Source organism: Panthera pardus, unplaced genomic scaffold (genome assembly GCF_024362965.1).
Source record: "Panthera pardus isolate Hobbes unplaced genomic scaffold, ASM2436296v1 HiC_scaffold_12, whole genome shotgun sequence".
In the NCBI taxonomy this organism is placed as follows: Eukaryota; Metazoa; Chordata; class Mammalia; order Carnivora; family Felidae; genus Panthera; species Panthera pardus.
In genome coordinates, this window is record NW_026526677.1 from 51322366 (window position 1) to 51335462 (window position 13097).

The 13097-nt window shown below is 38.5% G+C and overlaps 1 protein-coding gene across 2 annotated transcripts in view; it reads right to left on the reverse strand.

Annotated features, from left to right (window-relative positions):
- Window positions 1-6366: 6366 nt before the first annotated feature.
- ZNF215 (zinc finger protein 215) overlaps window positions 6367-13097 on the reverse strand; it is a 30055-nt gene continuing 23324 nt past the window's right edge. For both annotated transcript variants that reach the window (XM_019456161.2, XM_019456162.2), the window contains one exon: window positions 6367-8488. In XM_019456161.2, coding sequence (XP_019311706.2) covers window positions 7581-8488 — 908 coding nt within the window. In that variant the 3' untranslated portion in view covers window positions 6367-7580. The remainder of the gene's footprint in view (window positions 8489-13097) is intronic.

Below are 13097 nucleotides of genomic sequence, written 5' to 3' on the forward strand. Positions count from 1 at the left end.
TCAACTGAGCAACCTAGGCACCCCAGAAACATTACAGAATCTTAAACAAAGGTGCAACACTATCATTTTGAAAAGATGACTTTAACAACAGTGTGGAGATTGGCTATGTTGTTAGAGTAAGAAGAGAATGAGTAAGAACAGAGGTCACAAGACCATTTAGTCAATGAGTTTTGACAGGAGGAAGCAGTTTTTTATTTTATATAAGTTTTATTTATTTTGAGAAAGAGAGACCCCACGAGCGGGGAAGGGGCAGAGAGAATCCCAGGCAGGCTCTGTGTCACTCACACAGAGCCCGAGGCAGGGCTCAAACCCACAAAACTTTGAGATCACGACTCAAGCCAAAACTGAGTCCAACACTTCACTGACTGAGCCACCCAGGCGCCCCCTTTTATGTTTCTTTAATTTATTTTCAGAGAGAGAGCACGCGCGAGCACATGAGAGGGGGAGGGCAGAGGGAGAGGGAGGAGAGAGAGAGAATCCCAAACAGGCTTCACACTGGCAGCGCAGAGCCCAGATGTGTGGCTCTAAATCACAGTGAGATCATGACCTGAGCTGAAACTGAGTCTGATGCTTAACTAACTGAGCCACCCAGGCTCCCCAAGCCAATTTCCTTTTTTAATTGTTTTCATTTTTCCCTTAGTGTGCTCACCAGAGTAAATCTGGAAAACATACTCATTAAAAAAAATAAGGCTAAAGATAGTGTGAAAAGCCACTGGAGGGTTTTACAGGACATGATTTAACTTTACATTTTAACCGGGTCACTCTGAAGGTTCTAAGAATTGACTGAAGGGAGGGGCTGGAGCCAAAGCAAGGATTCCAAGGAGGTATTGCAGTAATGTCTACAAGAGAGAAGTGTTAACCCAGTGTTAACAGAAGTGAGAGAAATAAATTTTGGATATAATTTGAATATGATGAATATGTCAGAAAGTAGTTTCAAAATTGGGCTTTAGATAGCATTTTAATACGTAAAAAGCAGGCCAAAGTAGTTTACAGACAGGAGGAATTGGTTGTAAAAACTTGTAGTTGAGCACAGTGTTTTAGAAGAGTGAAATTATTCTGTCTAGATAAATGATTTCATGTTGGAGTTTGAGCTACTCCTCAAGATGTAGGGTTTTTTTCATCTGGATAATATAAAGCTCAAATTAGGCCATGGGCCTAGTCAAGCCCAACCTTAGGGAGGAGTTAGGGTGTGATTCTAATCTGAGATTGAATAAATTGAAATAACCTGGGGAGGAGGAGTTAGGGGAAGGGAGTTGGGTAAGTGTTTCAAGCGGAGTGAGCAAAATATGGACTCTTAGGAATTAGTACAGCCTGGTGGTTAAGAGCTAGGTTGCCTGAGCTCACATCAGTTACTATGAAAACAAGATATATTTCTACCTAATGCCAAATTTATAATCATTGGATCAGTGTGAACTAGGAGTCATGCAGACTATCATCAGGCCAACTATCAGAGTCAGGCAGATCTGCTAGAAATGCCTACCAAATTAATTAAATCTTAATACCTACTGAATATTGTACTAGGCTATGCACATGGCTGAAAAAATATGCAATCCACTCCAAATGGTAATGTGTTTTTGTTCATCTTCGCAGGTTCTAGAACTTAGAATACAGACCACTATGAGTCAAGTGTACAGGTGTCTTCCACTAAACATTAAATTCCAAATGAATTAGAACTTTAACATTTTTTTTGAAAAAAGCATAGTGGCTGAAAGATCTGAAGGACTCTGTGTTTAACCTAGGGTCTTTTATTGATGGCATGGCATTCAGATAATCATTTGTTTTCTCTGAGTTTAAGTATCCTTAGCTGTAAATTACAGAGATCGAAGTAAGAGTCTTAAAGCCGCCTAATAAACTTTTATCTCTAGAATAGTGCATACCATATAATAAAGTATAACTTTCACAGCACACTCATTCTGTGAAATCTTAACAGTTTGATATCATTTTAATTTCACAATCACTTCAAGAAAGGTCCTATTAAGTGCACACTATAGTCAGGGGAATTCCTGGCTCTAAAATGTCCACCCCAAGTGGAGAGGTCCAGCTGGAAACCTCACAAAGTCTTCAGACATCAAATGGCAACGGTTTTCATGGCACTGCGGACTAGAGGTCATGGTACACTTCTAATTACAAGTGTAAGAGAAGAGAAGCCCAGAAGTCAGAAGGGTTACCCAATTTTCCGAGGAAAGCTTGTGGTTTCCAGGACCAAAAAGCCGACTTGGATGCAAAGGAAAAACGACCTAGCGGGCAGAATCCCACCGCGCTCGAGCAAGAGGACGGATGAGTCTACACTTCTGGTCTCCCTGCCCCACCAAGGCCCCACGGGGGCAGTGACTTCTGGCTGGGATAAAACCTCAAGGCTATTTTCGTTTAAGAGTGCCTTAGGAATAGAGTCCAGTACTGTTTCTATAGTGGGCTGGCCCTTGGAGCCTCCCAGCCTGCCTTGCCCTCTCACACTGGAGGTGCTTCCAGGGCAAGCCTCAGAGGTTTAGGCTTGATTTCTTGTTTTTGTTGATAGGCTGAAGCTATGAATTGTAGACGCACTTACTACACATTAGGTCTCAGTCAGAACTTCCAACGTGAGCTCAGGACAAATTCTGGGAATGATGGACGGGTTTGGAATCCATCTATCCCCTCAAAGCGGTGGGAGTTCAGACCACTTTATAGTGTCTCTCCTAGAGAAGTGATCTCTCAAGACTACAAATGGGGCTGTCCCTACATTCTCCTCCCTCTGCTCCCCCTCTTACACATTTTCATTCAGAAGTCAAACCCGCTGTTACCATTTTGCCTCAATGAAGATATAAAGGAAAATTCTGTAATCTCTTATGATTTTCCTCACTTGCTAGGGTGGCACATAATGTCTATGGCAATTGTGGATCTTTCTTTTAAATTTCAGCCATTACAACTTCAAAATGAAGTAATGAGAGCAAGAGAAAACAACTTGGATATCAAGTACTTGGTGAATATTGATAGAGCAGAACTAGTACTGGTAAATTACTAAATTCAAAGCTCACATCTATGAAGATGATAGCAAATAGAGCCCAGTAAAGGCCTCTAATCAAATTCAATCATAGTTCAGGGTGAACAATAGAAGTATTTTTTTATTAAAAGAAATACAGAAACTTGAAAAAAGTACTGATGTTATAGTGGGATCCTTAGTATTCATTTAAAAGTGTCTTCATCGTTTTACAATGAGATGTAAAAAATAAGTGGTCAGGTCTATTTCCTACTTACTCAGTACTACTATTTGTTGCTGGCAAGTATAATACTTTTTATGGAATACTTGCCTCCCTCCAAACCACACTAAGTAGTAAGGGGTACAGTCTAAAACAATTGTGAGAGGATTACTGTAATGCTATAAACGTGTAAGTATGTTGAATTTAGCACATAGATTTTCACGTCTTCTCAGTCTTGTCAGAGGTGGCTTTCTAGAGGAAGAAATCTCTTTAGTTGAACCTGAAGGAGTGAAAAATAGCTGGATAAAGAGGTCTCCATGAATAGGAAATATCATATGGAAAATACTAGAGCTAAACGTATGCAGACGGGAAGCTGAAAGCTATTGCATGACTGACACATGGAGTGCAAAGGGTGCAGTGCAAGAAGAACATTAGAACGTGAAAGGCAAGATAGTCATTTCAGAGTTTAGATTTCACCTAAAAGTTCATGGGGAGTCTTTGAAAGATTTAAGCATTTATGTGCAATAATCAAAATTTGTTTTTCAGAAAGCTCCTCTGCCTGCATTTTACAAATTTTCAAGGCAGAAGCACAGTTGAAGTAATGTAAGGGAGAGGACAGTAACCAGAAATAGAAATATAGTACCAGTGTGTGTGTGTGTGTGTGTGTGTGTGTGTGTGTGTGTGTGTGTGTGTATGTGTATGCAGATAGGTACAAGGAAGAGTCTAAAAGATTTAGTGAGTATATTCACTAAGGTACAGGGCAACCTGTGGTGCAAAAGAAACTAACAAAACAAAACCAGTAGCTTATATATGACTGAAGTTTATTTCTAACAATCTGGAGGGAGATGGGTGGCCCAGGATTCCATTGTCAACACTGGTTTCCACTTGTAGTCCAGTGCAGTTACTACGGTTTTCCTTGTTTCCAGCCAGCAGGGAGAGGGAAAGGATTCAGAATAGAATGATGCCTAGCTGTTTGAACGCAAGACCTGGAAGTGACACACATCACTTCTGTTCATAAATAAATATATAAAAAGTTAGGTGGCTGTGTGTCCAGCTAAAATTCTGTAGCAGTGAAAGTGGAGTGAATAAATATATTGGATAACAACTAGCAGAATGCCTTAGTAATTCATGGGTTATGGAGTATGGGCCCAGGGAGACAGGGCAGGTTTTTGAGTCTGGACAACTGGTCCATTCTCTGCCCTGAGGCTGAATGGCCTATGGGCCATCCATATGGAGATGTCTTATAGGTCTAGAACCTGGGGAAGATATTTTGGCTTGAGATCCCCCATGAAGAGATAATAATTGAAGACAAGAACCCTGAAGAGCAACACCACATGGACAGATTGTCAGATACCAAGGAGGAACTACTGTCAAAGATGTGAAAGGAAAATCAGGATACTGTAATGACATAAAAACCAAGGGAAGTAAGTACCTCAAGAAAAAGGGAGCCATTAATAGAGTTAAACACCATATGGAGATGAAAGTGAGGGAAGATAAAGGCTGAAAAGTATGCTCGGTTCCAAAAAAAGAAGCAGTTGATTACTTTGTTAGCACTCTTTCATTAAAGGTAAGAGGACTATGACCAGATTGCAGGTTGTTGAGGAGTCAGTGGGCAGTGAACCAGTATGGACAAAACTTCCTAGAAGTGTGGCTGGCATGGAGATGAAAGAGAACTGTAATTGCTATGGGTAGTGGAGCAGAGAGGTTTTTGTTTTGCTATGTTCCTTTTCTAGTTTTTTAAGGTAGAGGTGATTTAAGCATTTGTATATCTTTTTTTTTTAATGTTTATTTTTGAGAGACATAATGTGAGTGGGGGAGGGGCAGAGAGAGAGGAAGACATAGAATCTGAAGCAGGCTCCAGGCTCTGAGCTGTCAGCTCGATGTGGGGCTCGAACTCATGGGCTGAGAGATCATGACATGAGCCAAAGCTGCACACTCAACTGACTGAGCCACCCAGGCACGCCGATTTAAGCATTTTTAACTACTGATGAGAAGATGCCAAATATAGAAGCTGAATTTAAAGATCTAAAAGGAAAGGTGATTGTGGGAGTGATTATTCTAAGAAAGTGAAAAAGGCAGGATTTAGAGGACATGGTATGGAAGGATAGTTCTTCCATGGTTACGGAGAACTGCATTCTGAAGGCTTGATGGCAGGATGTGGAGATGGTTTTGTCTGATGGTACCCAACTTCTTCAATGGAAGCAAGCTGATCGTACGGGAGCTGGGTGTGCTGATTTAAGAAGGTGAGGAGAGCAGGAAGGGTCTAAAATAGGGTGGGAAATGGAAAGGACTGCAGTTGGGGGAAGCAGAACGATTTCTGGTAAGCATCAATGCCCTGTAAAGAGCTGGATGACTACTTCAGACCACACATGGTGAGGTACATGGTGCCAGAAATGTGTTCACTGTAAAAGCTGAAAGAAGAGTCCTATGTTTGTCTTCTACGAACTCCCTGGGCACACGGCACAGATTTCTCTCACAGCAGTGATACAAGTCTATGGCACAACATGAGCTGTTAGTCCTATCCTTACAATCTAATATAGCTCAGTATTTTTCCCTGAGGACAGTTTACACATCTTATTTACACTTAAAAAAAAAATCAGTTGCCTTCTATACACTAATAATAAACTATCAGAAAAAGAAATTAAGACAAAAACCTCATTTAAAGGGCACTGGGTGGTTCAGTGGGTTAAGCATCTGACTCCTGATTTCAGATCAGGTCATGATCTCATGTTTCTTGGGTTCAAGTCCCATGTCAGGTTCCCCGATAAACATGAAACCTGCTTGGGATTCTCTCACTCTCCCTCTCTCTCTGCCCCTCTCCGTACACATACTCTCTCTCAAAGTAAACAAATAAATAAAACAAAATCCCATTTACAACTTCATGAAAAGGATAAAATACCTGTGGATAAGTTTAACCAAGGAGATGAAAGATCTATACGCTGAAAACTATCATTCATTGATTAAAGAAACTGAAGAAGGCACAAACACAAAGATCTTCCATGCTCATTGACTGAATTATTGTTAAAATTAATATTATTAAAATTACCCAAAGAATATAAAGATTCAATGCAACCCCTCTCAAAATTCCAATGGCATTTTTCACAAAAAAAGAAAAAAATCCTAAAATTTGTATGGAACTACAAAAGATCCTGAATACTCAAGGCAAACTTGAGAAAGAACAAAGCTGGAGGCATCACACTTCCTAATTTCAAACTATATTATGAAGCTATAGTAACCAAAGCAGTATGGTACTGGCATAAACACAGACACACAGATCAATGGAAGAGAACAGCGTGCCTAGAAATAAACCCATACATAAATATGGTCAATTAATTTACCACAAAGGAACCAAGAATATACAATGGGGAAAGGACAGTCTCTTCAATAACCAGTATTAGGAAAACTGGACAGCCACATGCAAAAAAGAAAATGGACCACTATCTTAAACCATACACATACACAAATAAAAAATGGATTGAAGACCTGAAATCATAAAACAAGTGAACACAGAATAATTTCCACATTAACTCATCATAAGTGTTCACACTCCAGTATACCTTTTCTGTTTTTGAATAAGATATGAGTTTTAACAAGCCACCATTCATTCATTGGGAATGTCTCCAATATGAACATTTTGAGGCAGATTAAGATAAGCCTCTTGGCTGAACACTGTTTGGGATCCTGAAGTAGCTTACAGAAGACAGAGGAAGTTCTAGTATACAGAGTATTATTTAATACAGAGCATTAACACACTTTACTAACCTCTTAATGTTTGGAATAAATGAGAGACCCAAGGTTATGGATGTCTCTCTAGCCTATATCCCAAAGAGTACTTTTAAAAATGCAGGCTTGAAGACTACATGTAGATTTGTTACTCTACTTCCCATTGCAGTTGATAACCCTCCACCAATTCTAGGTCCCACTCAGCACCAGGACAGCCAAGGATATTATCAAGAATGGAGTAATTTGCTGTCACTGTGGTCTCTGTCATTCAGAGTTCAGTTCCTCGTTAGTAGTCTTCCAATATTCTTGTGAGCTCGTGGTTTCTCATGACCTTCTCATAAAGACTGAAAGCTTGAGTTTTATTAAATATCAACTCTAAGGGTATTGCTTGGCTCCTCCCTACTTCAATAAATTAGGTGAATATATGGAAGCCATAGGTCCCATTTATGAAGTAGAAATGATGATGGCCATGATATCAAAATCATGATAGGCAAAGACTTTATGGTGATATATTTAAACTCCATACCCTTGTGGCTTCCTTTGGGAGACTGGAAAAGCTCAGACAGATATATGCCCAATAAAATATTTCCCTCTAATATAGTTCTGTCATATCAATTAAAGAATAATCCCTGACAAACGTTTTATTGCATTTACTACATTCACAGGATTCCCTCCAGTATAAATTCATTGATGTAGGTAATCCTGGGTTTCTTCCTTCTCTTGAGTATGAAGTTTTTGGTGTTTTTTAAGGTTTGAACTCCTATTGAAGGTCTTCTCACATTCCTTACATTTGAATGGTTTTTCTCCTGTATGAATCATTTGATGTCGAATAAGGGAGGAGCTCCGGCTGAAGGATTTTCCACAGTTAACACATTCGTAGGGATTATCTCCAGAATAAAGTCTGGAATTTTTATTACTATTTTTACTCTCACTGAAAGCTTTTCCACATTTATTGCCTTCACAGACCTTTGCTTCAGTATGAATTTTTTGATGCTTAGTAAGATTTGTACGTCTGTTGAAGAATCTCCCACACTCACTACATTTATAGGGTTTCTCTCCTGTGTGAATGATCTGATGTCGAATGACGGATGAACTCCGGCTGAAGGCTTTCCCACATTGATAGCATTCATAGGAATTCACTAAGGTATGACTTTCTGGGTGCTGAATGTCTATACTCATGCTCAAGGCATTTCCACATCTATTATATTCTAAATGTTGGTTACCTACTGAATCTAAATTAAATTTGAAGTTAGTTTTAAACTTATCACATTTTGAGAACCCCTTTTTCATAGGAATTCCCTGTTGTATATCAAAAATTGAATTAACTGACTCAACATCTAAGCTTTTCTTATTCTCACTACCTTCAAAGTTTCCCTCCTCAGTGTAGACTGTCTTGTGAACAAAAGCTTCTTCTGGCAAATTTATGTCCCAGTGTTCCTGGCTCCTGTATAGCCAATCATCACTCATCCAAGCATCTGAAGAAGGGGGTCCACTTTTGGTCAGTCTTCTCATAATTTCTCCATGAGATGATGATTCTCCAGAAATTCTCTCCTTTGTAACTGAATCTTGGTTTTCTGAAATTACCTCTCTGTCTAAAAAGAAATTAAAAATTCTATGAGCTAGCAGAAGGGAAATTGTTTAATTAGGAAAGGGATGCTAAACCACATAAGGAAATATGCAGATTTTATGGGTCTTAAATACAGAATGGAAATGTGAGGTGAGATTAGAAAAGGAGAAATACAGAAGAAATAAAAGGGACAAAAGTATTAAAAAGGAGGTTAGAAGATCATAAAATATGAGAAGAGCTATTCAAGTATATTAATGAGAATACATAGAGCTTGGGTCAAATATCAGCGTATGAACTGGGATAGGGTAGCATTTCATAGTTCACATTGTTACTGGTTCATAACTAGTCTGTGTGGATTACACATAGTTTTCCTTTCCCTAGCATCTTGTCTTTGTCTCTTTTAATCCATGCTGTTCATCAATAATAAATACACCCTTCTGAAACACCAATTTAATCATATCTTTAAAAACAATCTACATTTACAGGCTCCACACCTTAACCAGCTAAAACAAACTTGCAATCAGTGTCTCTATTTCCATACAAGCTGCAGTTATTCCTCATATTTAACAAAGGCAGGAAAAAAAAACTATAATCAAAGGTAGCAGAGAAACCACCCTTTTTGTGGGCTCAAAATCATTCCTGATTCTAATAGCCCTATGATACTTCTCTAGGTATTTCCTAGAATGCAAAACTTCACCTGTTCTAGTTATGATTTAATTCTCTTGTTTTCACCTGTCTTCAGTTTGTTTCATTTAATAATGTCCCACTTCCCTTCTCAGAATTGCTTTCTCACTTAGCTTCTGTATAAATACTTACATTCTAACAACTTTTTAAAAACTAAATTTCACTGACTTCCCTTTATCCTCTCACATATAACTTCAGGTTTATCTAATGCGTTTACTTCCATACTTCACTGGTAGCCAAAACACATCTTCCACTTGGTAGTCTCACATATATTATCGACCCCTGTTTCTATCCATCTCCAAGACAATGCCACTCAACTATCCTACTACTCTCTTCCAACTTAACAAATGAGCCTGAGAATTTCATCTTTCATGTGGAAAGAACTTCCCTCAATGTCCTCACTTGTTTAGTGAGTCACTGTCCTTCTAATATTTACACTAGAGTCCACAAAGAGATCTTGAATAACCATTGCTCTTTAGCTCTCATATCTAATGTGCCCTGAGGTACTATTTTTTTTATGAAATGATGTTTACCTCAAAGCAGCTCCACTGATATATCCAACTTTGTCAAATACCTATTAATTCTGCCTGGTTTAGTCTAATTTCTAGCAGAAATTATCTGTCTGTGTAATACAGTGGAAACTAGACCTTTAAGTCAGAATCTCCTGGGGTGGAGCCTAGGAATATAACGAGGGTATCAATTGTAGTTTCGCTGTTTCTGCCTCACCAGCGTAAACTGGGTGTGTGGGCAGATAACCTATAGGTCTTCAGTGAGAGAGGAATCTCTTCCAAACCTGGACCTAATTTAGATGGTGAGATCCTGGACTTCAAGCTTGATGCCATAATGAGGTCTTAGGAGAGAATAAATATATTTAATAATGGGGAAAAAAATAATTTGTGGCCAGAGGACAGATTATAGATCAAAATGGCTGCACATTCATAAAAAACTCACAGCTAACATCATACTCAAAGGGCGAAAACTTAGAAGCTTTCCCCTAAGGTCAGGAACAAGACAAGGATGTCCACTCTCACCACTTTCATTCAAAATAGTACTGGAAGTCCTAGCTGCAGCAATCAGACAAGAAAGAGAAATAAGAGGCATTCATACTAGTAAATAAGAAGTAAAACCCTATTTGCAGATGACATGATACTGTACATAAAAAACCCTAAAGACTCTATCAAAAAACTACCAGAACTGATAAATTTAGTGCAGTTGCTGGATGCAAAATTAATATACAGAAATCTGCTGCATTTCTATACCTTAAAACAAAGTAGTAGAGAAATTAAGGAAACAATCCCATTTACAACTGCACTAAAAATAAAATATGTAGGAATAAATTTAACCAAAAGGGTGAAAAACCTGTACTCTGAAACCTATTAAACACTGATGAAAGAAAATGAAGTTGACACAAAGAAATTCCATGCTCATGAACTGGGAGAACCAATATTGTTAAAAATGCCCATATTATACAAAACAATTTATAGATGTAATGCAATCCCTATCAAAATATCAATAGCATTTTTCACAACACTAGAACAGATACCATATGTTTTCACTCTTATGTGGATCCTGAGATACTTAACAGAAACCCATGGGGGAGGGGAAGGAAAAAAAAGAAAAAAAAGAGCTTAGAGTGGGAGAGAAAGCCAAAGCATAAGAGACTCTTAAAAACTGAGAACAAACTGAGGGTTGATTTGGGGTGGGAGGGAGGGGAGGGTAGGTGATGGGCATTAAAGAGGGCATCTTTTGGGATGAGCACTGGGTGTTGTATGGAAACTAATTTGACAATAAATTTCATAAAAAAAAAAAAAAGAGAATCCTAAAATTTGTATGGAACCATGAAAGACCCTGAATAGTCAAATCAATCTTGAAACAGAAGAACAAAACTGGAGTATCATAATCTCAGATTTCAAGATATACTACACAAAGCTGTAGTAATAAAAACAGAATGGTACTGGCATAAAAAATAGACATATAGATCAATGGAACAGAATAGAGAGCCAGAAATAAATCCATGATTTTATGATCGATTAATCTACGACAAAGAAGGCAAGGATATCCAACGGGAAAAAGACAGTCTCTTCAACAAATGGTGCTGGGAAAACTGGACAGCTACATGCAAAAGAATGAAACTGGACCATTTTCTTACTCTACACAAAAATAAACTAAAAAACGGATTAAAGGGGCGCCTGGGTGGCTCAATCAGTTAAGCGTCAGACTTCAGGTCATGATCTCACAGTTCATGAGTTCGAGCCCTGCATCAGGCTCTGTGCTGACAGCTTGGAGCCTGGAGCCTGCTTCAGATTCTGTGTCTCCCTCTCTCTCTCTGCCCCTCCCCCACTTGTGCTCTGTCTCTGTCTCTTTCTCCCTCTCTCTCAAAAATAAATTTAAAAAGGGATTAAAGACCTAAATGTGAATCCTGAAACCATAAAATTCCTAGAACAAAATATAGGCAGTAATTTCTCTTACATTGGCCGTAGCAACATTTTTCTAGGTAGGTCTCCTTTGGCAAGGAAAACAAAAGCAAAATTAAACTCTTGAGACTATACCAAAGGATCTTTTGCACAGTAAGGGAAACCATCAACAAAACTAAAGGATAGCCTACTGAATGGGAGAAGATATTTTCAAATAATATATTCAATAAAGGGTTAGTATCCAAATATATATGGAAGAACTTGTACAACTCAACACTAAAAAAACAAATAATCCAATAAAAAAAATGCGCAGAGAACCTGAATAGACATTTTTCCAAAGCAGTCATTAGATGGCCAACAGACTTATGAAATGATGTTCAATGTCACTCATCATCAGAGAAATGTAAATCAAAACCACAATGAGACATCAGCTTGCACCAGGCAGAATGGTTAAAATCAGAAACACAGAAAATAACAGCGTTGGCAAGGATGTGGAGAAAAAGGAACACATTTTGGGGGAATACAAGCTGGTGTAGCCACTGTGGAAAACAGGATGGAGGTTCCTCAAAAAATTAAAAATAGAAATACCATATGATCCAGTAACTCCACTACTGGTTATTTAGCTTAAGAAAATGAAAGCACTAATTCAGAAAGATGTATGCACCCTATGTTTACTACAGGATTATTGATAATAGCCAAGATATAGAGGCAACCAAAATGTCCATTCATAGAGGAATGGATAAAAAAGATTGGTATGTATATACAATTGAATACCACTCAGTTATAAAAAAGAATGAAATCTTGCCATTTGCAACAACATGAATGGATCTAACAGGTATCATGGTAAGTGAAATAAGTCAAAGAAAGGCAAATACCTTTATGATTTCACTCATATGTGGGATTTAAGAAACAAAGGAAAAAAGAAAAACAAACAAACAACAACAACAAAAAAGAGTCTTAAATATAATGAACTGATGGTTACCAGAAGGGAGGTGTGTGAGGGAATGGGTGAAACAGTTAAGGGGATTAAGAGTGTATTATCATGATGAGCGATGAGTAATGGAAAGAATGAATGAATCATTATGTTATGCACCTACAACTAACATAACACCATATTTTAACTATACCTCAAAAAAAAAAAAAAAATGGATGCACATTCTTTTACACTCTCCTATAGAGCAATGGAGTTAATTTTTCTTCCCCTTGAAAATGGGCTCCTTCTGTGACTGCTTAGCCTACAGAATGTGGTAAAAGTGATACTATGCCACTTCTGGGCCTGGCCTTTAGGAGACTGACAATTTCCAATTCCTCTCAGGATACTCCCTCTCAGAACCTGGCTGGCATGCTATGAGAAAGAAGCCCATGCCTCAAGAAGAGGCCACATGGAGGTACTCTAGTCCATGGGACCAGCTAAGTTCTCTGTGACAACCAGCCTCAACTTCCAGCCATGTGATGAGCCATTTTGATCATTCCATCCCAGCAGAACACTGTATCTTCAGCCAATATCGTATAGATCCTGAGAACTCCTAAGTCAAC